The sequence below is a fragment of the Diadema setosum genome, chromosome 7 (genome assembly GCF_964275005.1).
Source record: "Diadema setosum chromosome 7, eeDiaSeto1, whole genome shotgun sequence".
NCBI lineage: Eukaryota > Metazoa > Echinodermata > Echinoidea > Diadematoida > Diadematidae > Diadema > Diadema setosum.
The window spans coordinates 23,127,755-23,147,375 of NC_092691.1; the positions used below are offsets into that span (position 1 = coordinate 23,127,755).

At 39.3% G+C, this 19,621-nt stretch overlaps 1 protein-coding gene across 3 annotated transcripts in view; it reads left to right on the forward strand.

Moving 5' to 3' along the window:
• Positions 1 to 16,479, forward strand: part of LOC140231010 (uncharacterized) — a 206,314-nt gene extending 189,835 nt beyond the window's left edge. For all 3 annotated transcript variants that reach the window (XM_072311161.1, XM_072311163.1, XM_072311162.1), the window contains 7 exons: positions 2,663 to 2,749; positions 3,925 to 4,119; positions 5,782 to 5,961; positions 7,760 to 7,972; positions 10,132 to 10,251; positions 11,137 to 11,277; positions 14,201 to 16,479. In XM_072311161.1, the coding sequence (XP_072167262.1) occupies positions 2,663 to 2,749; positions 3,925 to 4,119; positions 5,782 to 5,961; positions 7,760 to 7,972; positions 10,132 to 10,251; positions 11,137 to 11,277; positions 14,201 to 14,272 (1,008 nt within the window). In that variant the 3' untranslated portion in view covers positions 14,273 to 16,479. The remainder of the gene's footprint in view (positions 1 to 2,662; positions 2,750 to 3,924; positions 4,120 to 5,781; positions 5,962 to 7,759; positions 7,973 to 10,131; positions 10,252 to 11,136; positions 11,278 to 14,200) is intronic.
• The last annotated feature ends 3,142 nt before the right edge of the window (positions 16,480 to 19,621 follow it).

Consider the following 19,621-nt stretch of genomic DNA (forward strand, 5'->3'; position numbering starts at 1 on the left):
GTGATTGGAGATTACCTCACCATTATGATTTGTAGTTTGCATGAGCTGCACACATATTTTTGGGTAGTTTTGTTGCACAGCTGTATCAAGGTATTTATGTTGCGTGAGATCAGAGTGGACTTGCGTTGAAAAAGAAAGGAGGATCCACCAAGTTTGTGAAAGTGTAAAGCAGTTAAGTTCACCAAACAAACAGTGGTGGAAGAATCATTGAAATCACACAAATAAGAAAGATCATATTATATACTGAAGTTGGAGCCAAATTTTTAAAGTTGGAAATATTTTCAATAGAACATTGGTATTCGGTGCAATCACGTTTATAGCAAATTAGCTGAGTCGGTGATGCATCACAAGTTTCAAATTACCACGGTAACCTAGCATGCAAAGATCTTTACCCTATTTCCTTCTGAGGCATAAAAAACACCACACACACCTTCAGGTGTAATTTTTGTTGTACTGTGAAACGGAAAAATGTTGTTGTATCATGTAGAAAATGTAGTAGACCAGTCCGAAATATTCAACCAAAACAAAACAAAAAAAGCATTTTAAGATGTACAAACATATTAGATTAATCATGTCATCACCTAAGATTTCTGTGCATATGAAGTTTTGACCAATACTGTAGGGTGCCGTGGTGAAACTGTAAAATTCCATGACATTTTCATTTAGTGTCCAATTTTGATGAAAATTCTGCCACATTTTATGACAATTTTGCAATTCTGTTCATCCAACTTTGCTTCTGTTTTTTTTTTTTTTAACAAAGTCAACTCGGACATGTCATGGAATTGTACTTCAGCAAATCGTTATTTTTTCTCCTGCGCTAATGGTATATTTCAATCAATGCGTACATGTATTCTTTACATATACATCTTAGGAATACATATTGTACCCAGTATGAGAACTGTTTTGAGTGTGTTTTCTTTTCTTTTTAAGTTTGTTTGGTAAAATACTGCTATGTTTTTTTTTTCTGAGTTTGTAACTTTCAAGATGATCTTGAGTGCAAATTTCTTTTATCTCCCCTTCAATATGCTCAAATTATCATTTATTTTTGCTTTTGAAGTAATTGTTTTACAAGGATATATATGCAGTATTAGTACATTCTGTATTATCTGAAGCTAGTCCAAGCAAAACAGATACATATATGCAATGAAAATGCGATGAAAATTTGTTCACTGTTATCCAATATGCACTGGAGATGTTTGAGCAGGCTGCTCACATGTACATTGTATGTCATAATTATATGTTTCATGTTTATACAACGACAAGTAGTTAAGTGATTTTAAATCTCACAATTGTGTGTTTATTCTTATTTCTTTTTCTTTCATGTTGCATTTGTTTCTTTGCGCACTGATGTGTACCAGCAATGTTTGTATCAGTTTGTCACAAGTTACATCCCCCATGTTATGTGTACCCTCGTGTTACCCCCAGTAAACAGTCATGTAGCCAGTGAGATTAATTGCCAGTGTAGCCAACTTACTGAAGGAGTAGACTTTATGCACAGACATTTGTGTAAAGTATGTTCCAGGATTACTGTTTATGTAAAGACATTCAAGTGCTTTAAGGGAAGGATGAAAGATGTTATATATGACTCATTTAAAAGAAGAAAAATATATATGTTATATGAGCCTCAAAGCAAGGGAGTTTCTCATTACCTTTTTTTTTTTTTTCTTATAGAAATGCATGCATGTATCTTAACTCATTCAGCTTATAGAATTGATCAGTGATGGCAACTTCTGTGCAACCCAATTCCATTTATCACCATGAGAATAATAACTTCTTTTTTTTTTGGGGGGGGGGAGGGAACTACCCCTTTCTTCTTCTTACCTCGAAAGTCATGCAGTAGCAAACAAGCCTCCAACTTTTAACCCATTGCCTCTAGCCCATACTCCATCAATTTCTTGGTCATCCATCCTCCCCCTTCCTTTGGTGTATTCCATTAATCCTCTTTTGCACCTTTCCTCCTACCTTTCTCCTTCCTTATGGTACAAATCACTCTAGCAATACCTCTTTCTCACATCGAATGATGGATCCCCCCCCCCTTTCCTCAATCAAAGTGTCAAAAAGAGAGTTAATTCTTTGTCCCCCCCCCCCCCATGACTGATGTACTAATTCCCCATGATTCATGTTTTCTCCATTGTGTACCTCTCTGGCCTGACACCTAATCTTTGCCCACCTTCCACGAGTCACCTGATCCCTTCTTGGACCTCAGTCCACCTGATACTCTGCTTTCTTTGTAATCTTCTCCCCCCCCCCCCCCCCCCCAATGGCTCTCACACACAATATTTTGTGTTTCCTTCAAGTGATTGTAACCGCATTTGCCTAGATAGGCTACGTTTTCATAAATCATTTGAGGCATAGTTTTCAACCAGACAGACAAAAATGTGATACATTTTGTGCACATGCCAAACGTGGTGATGCAGATTATAGAAGAAAGAATTCTCTCCCAACCCCCTCCCTCCCCCCCCCCAAAAAAAAAAAAAAACCCCAACAACAACAACTTGACAGTTTAGGAGGCAAACATACCTTCCCTATCATATTTTTGTTCTCTACCCCATAGAAGTCAGTTATATTCAAAGAGTGATGAGTTAGTCACCTGATCAGTCTTGTTAGCCATTTTGTTAGCCATTGTTACCCAGTCATGTGACCCTTTCTTTTGTCTCACCAGTCACCTGATGGAGAGGAGCAGCCTAGTACAGAGGTAGACCTGGCCATCTCTAATGAGAGGATAAGGGTACTTAATGCAGACACTCAGGTGAGAGCAATGTCTCAGGTGTTCATATAAAGTTGTCAAGCTTCTGAGTGCAGACACTTGTAAGGGACAACCTATCCTCCACAGGATCATATTGTATTCATCTGTAGTAGTTTGTTGAGATTCCAATTACAGGCACTCCAGAAAGGGCAACCTCTTCTCCATAGAATCATACTGTGTCTGTCTATAGTTATTTGTAAGTGTTCGTATCATACCCCATTAATACTATTAGCAAAAGTTGGTTTCTAAAGCCTCTTCAAGTAAAGTCGAGCAGCCTTTCAGCTCAGTGTAAACAGACGGAATACGGCAAAGGAGAATCTATTCAATCGGGTTCTGAAACCACTTACCAGGGGGGTTGTTTCAGAACTGCCAATAAGCGCTCTTGGTTTTGAGGAGAAGCTTTTTGCCGACCCGGAAGTTCAAAATTCACTGCAGGTTATCACTGACATAATCGACTTCTGCTGATAAACATTGCACAAGGCAGGTGGGGGTATAGAGAGCTAGTGAACAAAGGTAATATTTTTGTGTGAACATGGTCTTCGAAAGTGCACATCATTCGATCAGAGGGGAACTTAGTTACCATGAAAATGGAATTAGTCATGGCCTACTTGGTGAAGTCTGAGCAGGCAGCCGGAGCAGTATAAACAGACAAGTGTTAACGATTTTCAAAGCTTTTCAAAATGGCTCGAAGAGCCTCCAAAATTTGGCTGCAATATAATTGGGGATATCAAACACTCTGGTGAGGGTAAGCTCTTTTCCGTATTATTCTGACTTGGTGCAATTGAAGTAGTTTTTTTTTTTTCTTTCTTTTGCAATGGCCCACACACCAGCTTTGCAAAGAACAACTTGTCTGCCATCGAATCACAGTGTGTTGATTTTAAATGGTAGGTGAGTTCCTAATGTATGTAGGGATAACCTCAACTCTATAGACTCACAGCTGCAAAGTGACATTGGGGTTTCTCATTGCAAATAGCGAACGAAGGAAATTTCTGTAGAATCACAGTTTTTTTCACCTAGATCATATTGTGATATTACAATAGCCAATGGGATTATAGAGACAACCTCAACTCCAAAGACTTTGGGATGTACCATTGGACATAATGGATTTATCATAAATAACATTCTTGTCAAACTATGAAGTATGCATTTTGACGCAACTCTTCAAATGTTTCACACAGGAAACGATGATGGACCATCCTCTGAAGACCATCTCGTACATTGCCGACATCGGCAACATCGTTGTGATCATGGCGCGTCGTCGTCAGATCACACGGACACTGGACGAGGCCATGGAGGAGAGCGGGGTGATGCTCGATGCAGAGGGTCGTCGCCAGCCCAGGAAGATCATTTGCCACGTCTTTGAGACAGAAGATGTGAGTCATACCAATCCTCCTCCTCCTCCTCCTCCATTTCCTCTCCTTCCTCCTATTCCACCTTCTCCTCCTCTTCTTCCTCTTTTTCCTCCTCCTCTTCTTCTTCTTCCTCCTCTTCTTCCTCCCCATCCTCTTCCTCTTCTTCCTCCTCTTCTTCCTCCCCATCCTCCTCCTCTTCTTCCTCCTCTTCTTCCTCCCATCCTCCTCCTCTTCTTCCTCCCCATCCTCCTCCTCTTCTTCCTCCTCTTCTTCCTCCCCATCCTCTTCCTCTTCTTCCTCCTCTTCTTCCTCCCCATCCTCCTCCTCTTCTTCCTCCTCTTCTTCCTCCCCATCCTCCTCCTCTTCATCCTCCTCTTCTTCCTCCCCATCCTCTTCCTCTTCTTCCTCCCCATCCTCTTCCTCTTCTTCCTCCTCTTCTTCCTCCCCATCCTCCTCCTATGCCTTGCTCAGCTGCTTACAGGTTGTGTACTAGACAATATTTGGTGGGGGGTGGGGGTGGGGAGGTAGTCTTGACAGCTAATGTCAAAGACACGGAGAGATGATAGCAAGCTGTGATAGAAATGGAGCAAGGAGCCGGTAGTGTGGTGGGACATTGAATAAACAAAGTCTAAATGCTGTGTCTACATGTATGTGATGACAACAGCCAACAAGTGCTTTTTTCCCCCCAGTATAGAAGATGTCCTTCAGCCATTATCCATGTTTTCCCCCCCATCCAAGTCGAGATAGGACATCACCACAGAAAAGCGAGAAAGTGTTATTTTCTCCGAGCCTATTGATACAGCGCAGCACAGCAGAGGATGTTGCTTGGGCTCTGCCATCATGGCGTTGGTAGCGTGTGTGTGTGTGCGCCATTCATTAAGAACCAGACGTCAGTTCCGATCGGGGGCGCGTGGCGCTGTTTGGTGCAAACTCCTGCCCAGTGGGATATTAAGCGAAATAAAGGTCACCGCCGCTCATGATTGCCAGTGCCTGTGACTGAGCAATTTCTTTCGTGCCAAGAGAGTTGAACCTGATTTTTCAAATCTTCCATCACTCAATCAAAATGAACAAGCTGCAAATTCTGATAACGGGCGTTTTAAAGATGCATGGATAGGGTGTATCATCAAGATTCCTGTTTGCGTGTGTTTTTCACTTTCTTGACTGTATAAACTACTCTGATAGCAGACAGTGTGATGCCAAAGAAGACTTAACAAGGTATTGGTAAAACAAAAAGCAACACATTGACATTATACAGGATCATACCCTGGTTTGACTGACATCCAGTGATGACACAACAGAGTGATTCAATAACCATTTGCTCTGTAGGCCTCAAAGTTCTTTTCAGGTTTTTTATTTTTTTCAAATGTTCTAAAATTGCAAGGACAACAAACCAACAGCTCAACTTGTTTGTAGGAGACAGGAAACAAATTTTGGCAACACCATTTGGATTTTATATTTTACTCCCTTAGAAGCAGTACTTTGTGAGTACATTCATCAAGTAGGTCTTAGGAAATACACAAAAAGTATTCATGTCAAAAGAACTGTTGTTTCGATGCACATGTTCAGACTTTTAACTTATGAGCACTGTAACATCTCACAAATATCAGAAGTAACTTAACCTTAAAACGATATAATTGAAGTGTGTTTTATATGCTTATTTGCTGATTTGTCCCCCATCACCAGGCCCAGCTAATAGCACAGACAATAGGCCAGGCCTTTGCACTGGCCTACCTGGAGTTTCTCAAGGCTAATGGCATCGAAGACCCACACGCCCAGGAGATCGACTACCATGATGTTCTCAACTCGCAGGAGATCTACGGAGATGACCTCATGCTCTTCTCCAACAAGGAGTGCGAGAAAGAGGTAAGAGCAATCGTGACATCATCATCATTTTCATCGTTATCATCATCATCATCATCATCACCATTGTCTTCATCACCATCATCATCATCATCACCATCACCATCATCTTCATTATTATCATCACCATCATCACCATCACCATCATCATCATCATCACCATCATCATCACAATCACCATCATCATCATCATCATCATCATCACCATCATCACCATCATCACCATCATCACCATCATCACCATCATCACCATCATCTTTATCATCATCATCATCTTCATCATCATCATCACCATCATCTTCATTATCATCATTATCATTATCATCATCATCATTGTGTCTTGCAAGTGACACAATGTGTTTGGTTGAGGTGGCATCAAGGCTGTCTCCAGCCCGCCATCCATCCATGAAGTCACCAGAACAGATCGGCAGACATGCTGGACTTCAACTAATATCCAGCACCTCTGTTTTAGTAGCCTGTTGTGTGCTTTGAGTGCTGTGCCTTGAAACAAACAAACAACAACAACAACAAGAAAATCATTACAAATCTCTTTTGACAAAATTCATGTACTCTGCACAGCTAAGGTATGCAACTTGAGTGAACATCATCAAAAAATTACGCATGCAATATTACATTCTCCCCTGAATTTACATGCCTCTAAACATGCATATCAGTTTATATTGAGAGGAATATTTAAGGAACTCGGAAGTCAATTGTCCAGTTAATTACTTAAATTGCATGTAAATACATGTATGTTGCTTTTTATGTATTTGAAGAGTGAAAGTCATGTTTAAAGATGATATCAAGTACTAAGGCATGAAGAGAAATATTACAAGAGTTTATCGTCAGCTTCCGCCCTGTGTAATGCAGGACGTGGGAAGGACATCCCCATGTCCTAGAGAGTTTCCGCGTGACCTTCATTAGCTCATGGAAGAGTGATGAAGGATGGGACGGGAGTGAGAATTGGTCGAGGCAGCCATTCTCTGCCAGGGAGACTGTAATTGCCTACTGAATAAGCCAACTGGTCAAGCGTTGAGTGGAGAGAGGGCAGGGTGTGAAATTAGCTAATGACTCTACTCTCTCTCTACCAGCTTTCATTAATAAGCCACAAACTGCTCTCTGCTCCAACTAGGAGGGGAAAAATGTGACAGGGTCTTGTCATTGTTGTCCGTTGTAGATGTTTACCAGTAAATCATCTCTTTTCATAGGCAATTTGATACCTTGATGGCTTTGTGTGAGAGTGGCAAACAAACAAAACACCTTCAATTTTTAATGCCATGCCATGATCTAGCAGCAACTTTTTTTTTTAAAGCTATTGTTGTTGTTGTTGTTGAAGTATGGGTCATTATGTGTCACATTTATCCAGGGAAATGCTATTTTTGTTTAGTAACTGTTGTGGAGATAATTGACCACTGTAAAATAACTATTTTTGCAGCATGAAATTTTTGTAAATAGCCAGTGATATTCATTACATGTAGCAAAGCAGAACTTTCATGTGCATTTTAATTTAAAATGAAAAATGTAGATTTAAATGCATGCAAACAGTTTGGCTTTACAGTGTCTGCAGGGAAATGGAAATAAATTGAAAATTTGATTTACCAACTAGAATGCAATATCCTACCTACATTTCTGATGGAAATTTCTGCTGGAACATGTAGAGTTTATTTCATTTTCTCATGTCATTTATTTCCAAATTCTCATTAAAATACAAAGGAAAAACATCATTATTATCATCATCATCATAATTATTGTCATCATCAATATCAATGAAGACACTGGTGTTGTCTCTTTCTCCCGTTAGGTCTTGATCGAGAAGGAGCGTGGAGAGATCATGGGGATGGTGGTGGTGGAGTCAGGGTGGGGCTCCCTCATCCCCACGGTGGTGATTGCCAACATGTCTCCCTTTGGTGCCGCCGCCCGGTCGGGCAAGCTGAACATCGGCGACCAGGTGATGTCCATCAACGGCACCAGCCTTGTAGGGCTTCCACTGCAGCAGTGCCAGCAAATCATCAAGGTGAGATTCCCATAATATTTCAGACCCTCTCAACCCCCTACCCCCCCCCCTCCCCCACCTTTGATATAGGTAGCCTATAATCTAGGTGGAGGATGCAGTTATTGTCTTTGCTGTCACGCTGAACGTGTGATGCGGCGAGACTATTGTCTTTGCTAAGGGGTACGCTTGATGCGGCAAGACTATGAACAGTGGAAGCATCCACCACCTATATCCACTTGTCTTGCTTTATTTGTTGTTTTCTCATTATCAATTATGAATTGGTGGCAGTTTTCCATACAAAAACTGCTACAGATTCATAATTGGTAATAAGAAAACAACAACTACCAGTGGATAAAGGCGGTGGATGCTGTGTGCATCCACTGTTCGTAGTCTTTTTGTAAATAAGGGAATTCAGGGACTTTGAAATAATCAAAGAGTCATGTAACTAGGGCCCCCGTTTCATAAAACTCGTTATCAATATCTAGTTACGATAGTTGTTAAAAGCTACTGAAATCCTTGCATCTGATTGGCCGAGAGCAGATTTGTCATAGAAATGTGGCAGTTGTTAAAAACTGATGACAAGTTTTATGAAATGGTACCCTGGATGGTCAGATTGGATTCTCCATAGGGACCCTGACAAGATGACTTAAGAGGCATAAACCAGTATTTAAGAGTTAAGGTCAATATTGCTTTTTCTTTTCCTTCCCCCCCCCCCTTTTTATGCCTCCGCCACGAAGTGGTGCCGGAGGCATTATGTTTTCGGGTTGTCCGTCCGTCCGTCCTTCCGTCCGTCCGTCCGTCCGTCCTTCCGTCCGTCCGTCCGTCCGTCCGTCCTTCCGTCCGTCCGTAATGAATTTTGTGGACAAGGTAACTATCAAAACCTGTTGAGGTATCCTAATGAAACTTGGCATGTATGTGTATTAGGGGGTGAAGTTGTGCCTATCAACTTTTGGGTGCACATGCTCAAGGTCAAAGGTCAAAAGGTCAAGGTCAAATACATAAAATTTCACTATTTCCACCATATCTATTGAATGCCTGAAGATATTTTCTTGAAACTTAGTGTATACATGTATTACCCAATTAAGATTCTCTGGTGAAAGTTTGGGTCATGAGGTCAAAGGTCAAAGGTCAAAAGGTCAGGGTCAAATACATAAAATTTCACTATTTCCACCATATCTATTGAATGCCTGAAGATATTTTCTTGAAACTTAGTGTATACATACATGTATTACCCAATTAAGATTCTCTGGTGAAAGTTTGGGTCATGAGGTCAAAGGTCAAAGGTCGAAAGGTCAAGTAAAAATATTAAAACTTCTTTTTTTTTTCTCCATACCTTGGAAAATTGTTCAAGGTATCTTCATGGAACATAGTATATACATATACTGACTGGAAGTGATTATCTAGAGAATGTAGGGTTCATGGGTCAAAGGTCAGGGGTCAAAGGTCAAGTGCAACACTTCAAAATTTTACTATTTCCCTCCTATCATGCAATGCCTGCAGGGTTATTTTTTTTACACTTGGTGTATGCATACATGTGTAACCTAATAGAAATTCTCTGGAAAGTTTTTTTTTTTCTTTTCTTTTTTTGCCTCAAAGGTCAAAAGGTCAAAGATCAAGTGAAAGTGCTGAACTAACTTTTTCCTCCATATCTCGGAAGTGGCTCAAGTTATCTTGAAACTTAGTACATATTATGCATGTTCTACCTGAAAGTGATTATCTTATGAATTTTAGGGTCAAGGGCCAGATGAAAATGGTAACAATTTACTATTCAATTCAGAAATTGCACTTTTTCTCCACACCTGTACCTTGAAAATTACTCAATGCCTAAATGTATGAATGGGTCAAAGTCGAGTTAAAGTCCTTAAATCCCTAGATACATGCTCTCCTATTCATCCAATTAAACCTTGGTCAAGGAATGTGAACATTCAACACATTTGTGACAAACTTGTCATTTCAATATTTTGCCAATTTTGTGAAAATGTAATCACACATTGTCCACATGTACTATCTAGGCCTATTGGGAAAATCATGCATTATGGCGGAGGCATACCAGTCGCCAAAGCGACATTTCTAGTTCTAAGTAATTCCATGAAAGATGAGTTTTTATATGTTGATGGCATTGCCTCAATTAAGTGATCCTAATAAATGGCATGTTATCTCTCCTTGTCTCTCTGTGGCAGAGTTTAAAAAGTCAGTGTCTTGTAAAATTCAACGTGGTGTCCTGCCCACCGGTCACTCAGGTGCTCATCAAGAGGCCCGACACCAAGTACCAGCTGGGATTCAGTGTCCAGAATGGAATTGTGAGTAGCCGCCGCTTGACCTTGTCACACTACTCATCCATTAGAATCTTTGTGTCTGTTTTATTCAGCTCACCACCAAGAACAAAAAGCAAACTTGAGTACTTACATAGTTATGCTCTTGTCCTCTTGGAGATGAAATAGAGACTTACTCTAAATATATATGCGATGGGTTTTTTGTTTGTTTGGTTTTGTTTGTTTAGGTTTTTGTAATAGATGTTGAGCAGATTTTAAGTCTTACAGATGTAATGTGAGAATGATTATCTATCTGTGCAATGGCTCCACAAATGATCTTTGAAAGTTGCACACTGATACTCCCCATAAATCCACAACTCCAACAACACCTGAATTTTGAACTAGCGAAAGCTTTCTGTGCAAGTGAATGACAGAAATTTAGTTTTCATATCATTCTTTATAGTGTTCTTTCGATTGTTATTCAGTCTTTGTTGAAGTTGACACAGTTCACATAATATATCCTACATAAACCTGATAAATTTGATGGTGTACAGGTAGGTAGCGCACAGATAATTGCATCTACACTTCTTTAAAGGCTGCATATCCTTTTTGCAAACATCACAAAATTTTGCATGGTTGAAAAATAATGTCTCCCCACATTGTGGATGAAATCTAACAATAAGACACCTCCAAGATTTTTTTTTTAAAGAAATTACAAACTAACCCCATGTCACTGGAGATATGCACCCCTTTTTACTAGGAATAACAGTTGGCATTTTTTGGTTGAGAAACAGGGCTCTACAATATACATACAATATACCAGCTTATAAAAGGAATCTAATTTTCAGGTGTGCAAAAGGGACACACAAACTACTCTGTACCACCTGCCTTGCCTCCCCTGTTAATTCCTAACTAATTCTTCTCAACCCCCAGATCTGCAGTCTGATGCGTGGAGGTATTGCCGAAAGGGGCGGAGTCAGGGTGGGGCACAGGATCATCGAGATCAACGGCAGCAGTGTCGTGGCCACCGCTCACGAGAAGATCGTCGAGATGCTCTCTACTTCCGTCGGGGAGGTAAGGGACTCGCGAACTTGCGACAAGGAGGCCCTCGCGCAGCATGTCATCACTGAGCTTTAGATCTGTGACGTGAATGCTAAGGCTAGAAATGTATTTTGCATGTGCTGACACAGCCATTGCCATTGTCCAACCCTGGAGGCAGCATCATTGTGGCGTTCGCGTCACAAATCTAAAGCTCGCTAGTATAGTTGTGGTGGTGTCACGTACAATATTTTAAACCACAAAATTTTGAGTGGTATACACAGTGGTTTTGCATTTCCATCTAAGATCAGCAACAATAAAAAAAAAAAATGGCATATGAATGAGTGAAAGATCCATATCATAGTCAAATAGCAACAGAAAAGGAAAGAAAATAAAGTGAACCTTGAGATTATTCTTAGGAAGGATGTTTTGACTTTAATAATGCAAGACAACATAACTTGATAAAATTGGTATTTGTACCCATGGAGTAAATCGGGGCAGAAATTCACATGAGTTGTTGTGGCACTCATCATGATAAACCCTGAGCTTGATATTGTTTAGCTTCAAAAGCCCCAAAAATTTAGCAGCAGCATTTTATGCCGAAGTCTTTTTCATCTGTAATGATAATTCAAAATTCATATTATCATACATAATACTAGAAGGCATGTAAATTCAGCCATCAGTTTGGTTTGGTAAAATTCCCTGTGAAATATAATTGGAGAGATTGAAAGGAGCTACAAGTGTGCACTACAAATGGCACAAGTTTTTTTCCAACAAAGTTGGTCTGCCTGCCTCCTTGAGATCTGTAGATTCTATCTGCCTTTGGAAGGCAGGTCACCTGTCAAACAATAGCAAAAGATGTACATTAGGCCAAGAGTATTAGTTTTAACCTGGACATTTCCGGTAACAAGCTGGTTTTTTTTTCAGGATAGCTCCAGGATTGTGTCTAGAGTAACACACTTAAAGTCCTCATAAATCCTCTTTGAGGGTTTTCTGTAATCCAAGATGGCGGCCATAAAATGGCCGCCATTTCCTGAAATTCTTATAACTTTTCAACCAGGTATCCTAAATACAAAATTTAAATGTCTAAATATATGTTTTGAAGCATGAAGAACTCAGTAAAATACATATTAAGAGATGTTGACGCACAAGTTCCGTAATCCAAGATGGCGTCCAAAATGGCCCCCATTTTCTAAAATTCTTAGAACTGTTCAACCAGGTAACCCAAATACAAAATTTAAATGCCTAAATATATGTTTTGAAGCATGAAGACCTCAATGAAATACACATTAAGAGTTGTTGAAGTTCGAGCGGTTTTATCGGTACTTGCATGCTTAACTCTTTATGTGCCATGGTAGAAACCCCCGTGTGCCGCATTATTCTGAGACACCAATGTAGTCATACGTTGAGAAAACAATCTTCTTTTCAAATCAATATAACATTTATAAATTTCTGTTAAATTGTAGACGAAGTTAGCAAAGTTGTAGAGAAAATGCCAAGCTTTGCAGTGATGTAAATTCTATGACAAATCTATAATTGCTTTTCTTTCAAATGCCTGGTAGATACATTACTGTGAATGTATGACTTTTGCACACAAAGCAGAGACAGAAACTTAGAATTTGCATGCAAATCCAGTATGAAACACTGTTTGTTTGTCATTCACCACATAAAATGCAAACTATAGATGAGAGGAACGGAATTGCGTGAAACGCTTTCATTGTACTGTGGCATTTGGCGATTTATCGATTGGTTTGGGCGGGTTTGTGCGTTTGAGTGGAATATGCGAGGTTGGCACGCTGTCGACTGAGTCAGACGTGCGAACGTGGCACATAAAAAGTTAAACATCTCTTAATATGTATTTTAGTGTGTTCTGCATGCTTCAAAACATATATTTAGACAATTAAATTTTGTATTTGGGTTACCTGGTTGAAAGGTTATAAGAATTTCAGAAAATGGTGGTCATTTTGGACGACATCTGGGATTACTGTACTTGTGCGAGTCAACATCTCTTAATATGTATTTCATTGAGTTCTGCATGCTTCAAAACATGATATATTTAGACACTTAAATTTTGTATTGGGTTCCCTGGTTGAAAGGTAATAAAAATATTCAGGAAAGGCTGCCATTTTTTAGCCATCTTGGATTACGGAACTTGTGTGAGTCAACATCTCTTATTGTGTATTTTATTGAGTTCTTCATGTTTCAAAACATGATATATTTAGACACTTTAATAAATTTTGTATTGGGTTGCGTGGTTGAAAGGTAATAAAGATATTCAGGAAATGGCGACCATTTTGGACGCTATCTTGGATTACGGTACTTGTGTGCGTAAACATCTCTTAAAATGTATTTGATTGAGTTCTTCGTGCTTCAAAACATATGAAGAGTTTGTTTGCAAAAACCGATAAGTCCATATTAGCCAAATGGAGATATTTGCGATTAAAGGTCGAGAAAAATAAAGAGAATAATAAGAAAATTTTTGCTTCTTTTGACCATAACTTCAAAAATGTACCTTTATATGTAGTGACCAATATATCATTTAAAAGGTATTATTTTATACTTTATGACAGAGACCGTACTTCAAAATCTTCAAAAATGGACTTATCGGTTTTTGCGAACAAACTCTTCATATATTTAGACATTTAAATTTTGTATTTGGGTTCCCTATTTGAAAAGTTAGAAGAATTTCAGGAAATGGCGGCCATTTTGGACGTCATCTTGGATTGCGGAAAATGCTCGAGGACAATTTATGAGGACTTTAAGTATGTTATTCTACACATATTTCTGGACCTATCCTGAAAAAAAATCAGGTTGTTGCCAGAAATGTCCAGGTTTAAGCCTATTTTGACCTAATGCTCTTGGACTACATTGTTAGGGACAAACAGAGAGAGAGAGATGAGTGTGTCATTAACCACATCACAATATTTTTGTCCTGTTTTGCATCAAATTTGACATCCAGATCCGTATGAAGACCATGCCCCTCTCCATGTACAAGCTGCTAACGGGACAGGAGCAACCGGTCTACATATGAGCGCTGGGAGTGATGATGACGCCGCTACTGAACTCAACAACATCCACTCCGAGGATTTTGGAGATGACTGTCCGTATGATTTCATTGACATGTCTCGATAAGATCGCATCCGGTCTGGACCAAAGCAGCATGCCCAGATGATAATAATAAACAAATGTACGGGTGGCGTGGCTAACACTAGATTGACAGTGGATGGAAATATTGAATTCAAGGACAAGAATTTCATTAAACTTTACTGTAAGAATATGGAGTTAATGCTGAACTGGTGCAAGAATCAATGGTCCAAGCTTGCAGCAGTTTTGTGTTTTTGTTCATATGGCATATTCAACTCTTGATTGTAGACTTTTTAGGGAGGGGAAAAAAAAAAGAAGAAGAAAAGATATTTGGATGTGCAGCACTGGATTAAACAATTGCGTTTTGCAGACACATTGTAAAAAGGCATATGTAAAAGGAAGTGCAGATGTTTAAGGAGTTTGTAGGAGCCAAACCTCAAGAGAGTACTAATGCTGTGGCAAAACGTGAGTTGGAGCAGCCCGCAAATCCAAGCATCCCAAGCTTCGTAGGCGGCTTGAGTCGATGAAGCAGCTTCCAGGTTGAGGAGGGATCGTATGTCGCTTTAAAGGGACGCGGCGTAAACCAAAGACGATGAAGGAAAGGAGTGAGCAAATAGCAGCCTGCACGTGAGGCTCAACTTCAGAACTTGAAGCCTCGATTGGCAACGGAAAGATAGAGAGAGAGATGGGAGAGAGAGATGAGAGAACAAGAGAAGATGAGCGGATTAAAGGATGATCATGTTGGTAGAGACCAGTGAAAGCCAAAGACGTCGGGGAGTCCCCCCGCAAGGAAAAACATGGAGGACGACCGAAAGACTGGTGGGGGTGTTAGAAGGAAGGGCGGCAGCTGCTCGCATTGAACCTGGTACCCACGCTGGCAGCCAAGGAATCAATAAGAGCCGGAGGAAAATGTAATTACCACGGCAACGGCTCGCCAACAGTGTAAGAAGACCAGGGAGGCGCCATGGTGGGACCCAAGGGCGTGGAAATGTGTTCAGACGTAAGGAAAGACAAATTTTGCAGTACTTGTGTTGTCACTTCTAGAGAAAAATTAATGTGTATCCTATATTAGGGGATCAAACGGCTAAAAAAAAAAGAAAAAAAGGAAAAAAAGGAGATGAATATAAAATGATTAGGAGTTGAGGTTTTCAGCTTCTGAGCAGGTGTGGCATTTCCTAAGCTGAAAAATTACAATGGAATCTGTACTTTTTCTGTGAATGGAGTGTTTGTATCGAGGCCTTTTACTGTAGATATCTGTTCTAGAGAGAATTGTGAAGATTGTCATATGTATTGCTTCAGCTTGGAGGAGACTGATTTAAAGTGTGTTTGAAAATATCCAGAAACAAATTAAGAGAGAGAGAAAGAGAGAGAGCGAGAGAGAGGGAGGGAGAGAGATACTTACATAGACAGAGAGAGAAATGAAAACTATAGCAGAAAGTAGAAGTGGAAGAGAAATATAGCTCTAATGTACATGCAAGTGACTGTGTGTTTGTCCATGTCGTGTTTAACATCTTTAAATACAGTCCTTTCTAGATACAACAGACCGACAAACCATTATGCTGGCAGCAGCCAGCGACATTCTCGGCTGCTTGGTAGTTAGAGGAGTGTTTGGGATCGTGGGAGGAGCCGTTGGAAGTGGGGTCATGGTGTGTAGGAGGGGGTGGGGGCATAGCAGGTCAATCATCAACTTCAAATTCCTAAACTTCTGGTCCAAGATTGGACGCTGCAAAGTGTATAGCGTAAATAGGTCTTTATTGTTATGGCCTTTTAAAATTGTGTGTTTGTGTGTGTTTGTCTGTGTGTTTGTGTATGTGTGCATTTGTAAACACCTTCAGATGTGGTTTGTTTCTGGAGCATACATTTGATGGCTATGAAGATATTCCAGTGGTGGATGTCGTAGGTCTACTGAATAGATGCTTCCTAAAAATGCACTTAAAATGGGTTCATGTTTGTACAGAAAATGGGACGTCACAGTGTAAGGGTGGAAATTTTACTACAAATGCGTGCAGCGCATGGTCCCAGAATGAATGCATTGCCTCTGGGTCCCTTGTTGAGCAGTAACAAAAAAAAAGGGCATCAGAACCGATGGGTCCATGTCTGAAGGCCTTTACAAGTGCATTTGTGTGCTGGTGCTGGTGTGTGTGTGTGTGTGTGTGTATGTGTGTTAGTGTATGTGTGTATAATTGTGACCTGAGTAAAAGAGTGAGGGGACATTTAATGACATTACGGTAAAAGGTCAGATGTTGCATCCATATATAGATATCTTTCTCTTTGTCAAAATATGCATCTTTGAAATTTGATGTGCTGCACTTGTTGATGCTAAGAAGGACAAATTCCTGGACATTAGCTTTGGAAAAAAAAAAAAAAAATGGGTTGCTCCACACAAGTTTCCTAGCTCTTCATTCGGTTCTAATGTGATGATTATTTTCCTGGGTTTCTCACATTACACTGGAGCTGAATAAGGAGAGTTTCTGTCTGTCTGTAGTGGTTACATGAGTAATCTCCTTTACATTCTCAGTGAATGATCATCTCTTGCTTCCAAAGAATCATTGATTTCCTGCTGTGTGATTGTGGTAGGTTGCTTCCGCACTCACACAGATAAACCGTAAATGTTTCGGTGTCTGTCATAGGTAATTGTGTCATTTATTCGCTGCGTTTTTCTGCAGCATTTCAGAGCAAAAAATAAACGTGAACGTTATTTTTTGGGAGTCAGTTGTGGCGACTCTGTACGTGGCCATCCTAATTTCACATGTGTCCCCTCTGTGAGACTTCAAAGTTTTTGAGGACATATGTGGAGAATAGATAATGGTCCACGCAAGATATAAGGTATCCCACGCCCTTATAAGAAGTTGTGAAAATGTCTGATATATGTTTACTTTATCTAACTAGTTTTAAAGGTCACTGACAACAACAGGCACACTTGATTATAATGTATTCCAAACTAAAACCATTCATATGTGAAAAGGCCTTTGATCACAAATGTAGCATTTCCCTGTATTTTGTTTGCAATTGGCCAGGCAGCATAATAAAGTAATAAGATACAAAATTCTGTGCCCATATAGACCCTGTAGTCTCAGAGGAAAGTGTTTGAGCTCTATTGTGTGACAAAACTAAAAAGTTTCAACTGAATAGTCAAATCAGCAATTGTCTGCTGGCTTTACGACTGACCATATATATATACATTTTGAAAATTTTGTGTGAAAGTTTGTATTTGGGAGTGAGGGATTGTATGTTTGCCTGTATGTTGTTGTTTTTTTTTTATGGTCATGATCTTTTCATATTGTATTGATGAATGTGAGAATAATTCAATGTCCTTTAAAAGTCTTTTGTTAGGTCATTCACCTCCATTTCCAAACACAGAATACCGAAGATTCCAAGCCACTTTATTTTTTTTTCCAAATTATTCTTCAGTGTTGTTTGTAGTGCTCCATTTGAAGAGATCACATCTTGCTGGTGTATTCAAAATCGCTGCCTACTGGAACTCATGTTTACATCCAGTCAAAGACCAGTTCACCATTCATGATTTTTACAGTGCATACTCCATAAAGGAACAGACAATGTGATGTGATTGAAATGAAGATATAATCCTATTCAAACTTTCTATGTTCACTCTTCCTGTATGACGTACTAGCGACTCTGATTCCGTGTTTTGCCCATGTTGATTTGAGACTAAAAAATGGTGCTTATGTACATGACAATTGATATAATGTAAATTTCAGCTAGAATAGAAAGAGAAAACTTGAGAAAGTAACAAGAGAGTCTTGCAGATTTCTATCATTTTCTTCTTTTTTTTTCCATGACAGTTATGACATGTATTCTGTAGAACTCTGGCTCTTTTTTGTTTGTTTTGTCAGCACTAACTATAAGTGAAATCATTTCTTATGATGTACAAATTTGTATATGAAATTCATTTAGCATCGTACTGCTGTGTCGATGCAAAGCTAGCATACAGTGCTTCTGATAATAAGTTGCGACAATTTCATCACTACAGTTGATTTGTATTATGATCAGGACTTTCTTTTGTCTTTACATCGTAGCTAGTAGAGAAAGAAAAAAGAGTAAGAGCATGTATTCACATATTATATAGCCACTAGTACTAGTAGCACAGTTATACTTTTCTACATCCTGTGTTTGTCCCTGTGTATAGTAGTGTTTTCTATATGACCTGAACAAGAGATTACTGATTGATTATTGAGAGTATTTATGGACTGGCTGTCAGCCTCCCAGATCATTATTTTTGTAATTACTGCACAGTTGTAGCTTTATGATTTTGTAGATGGATATGAAGGTTTTGTTTCCAGGAGCACTAACATCACTTTTTTCTTTTCACTCAAAAAAATATGAAAATTATCTCATTGGATGGATATACATTGTGACTTCTACTGATAGACCTCAACTTAGAAATGAAAGTTTCATGCATTGCTCTTGTTTTATTAAGTGATATGTTGCTCCCTACTGTCACAAAATGCGCATTTCCATTGTAGATCATGAAACTAAGCATAATTTTGTTTGTGTTTTTACTTTTTCATGTCAGAAATGATGAATGTCAAACTGTGGTGTTTTGCACTTGTGAGATAAGACCTTTGATTATTCTAAAAAAAAAAAATAAAGAAATAGCAACCGTGGGTATGTATAATGACGTTGCCTTGCCACTCGAGTTATATAGAAGGTGAAGTGACCCATCGGTAATGTGTTATTGTGGTAATGCTGATCTGAGTGACAAATGTTAACCCGTTGAAGACTAGTCCCAGGGTATACCTCGGGCTGGGGGTATATGGGAATGCGTGTTGTAGCAAACTCAGCATGTCTTCAGTGAGTTCAAGTTTTGGAGTTGCCGTCGTTAATCCATTGCTCGCGAGATGTTACAGAGATTCAAACCGAGAGGGACTGAGATGCTATCTGTCCTATCAAAATATCAATGAAACAGCATTCATGAGGTAAATGGTTACAGTTGTCAGAAACGATTGTATGATTGAAATATAGTATCATTAAAGCATGCCATGTTTGTTTTTTGTTTTTGTATTTGTTTTTGTTTTTATTAGGATGAAAGTTGAAATGATTTGACCATGCTGATAAAGCATTGTGAAGATATTGTGGGTAGTCTGTGAATACTGTAGCCGGTTCAGCTTTGATATATCTCTTTTCTAGATGTGTAAAAATGACTGGTAAAAATATATATTGATCATAACTTTCCACACTGTGAGAGTACCATTGCGAGACAGAGAGAGAGAGAGAGAGAGAGAGTGAGATGTAGCAGATATATATATCTTGCACTTTAGTCCATTTTCTACAATAA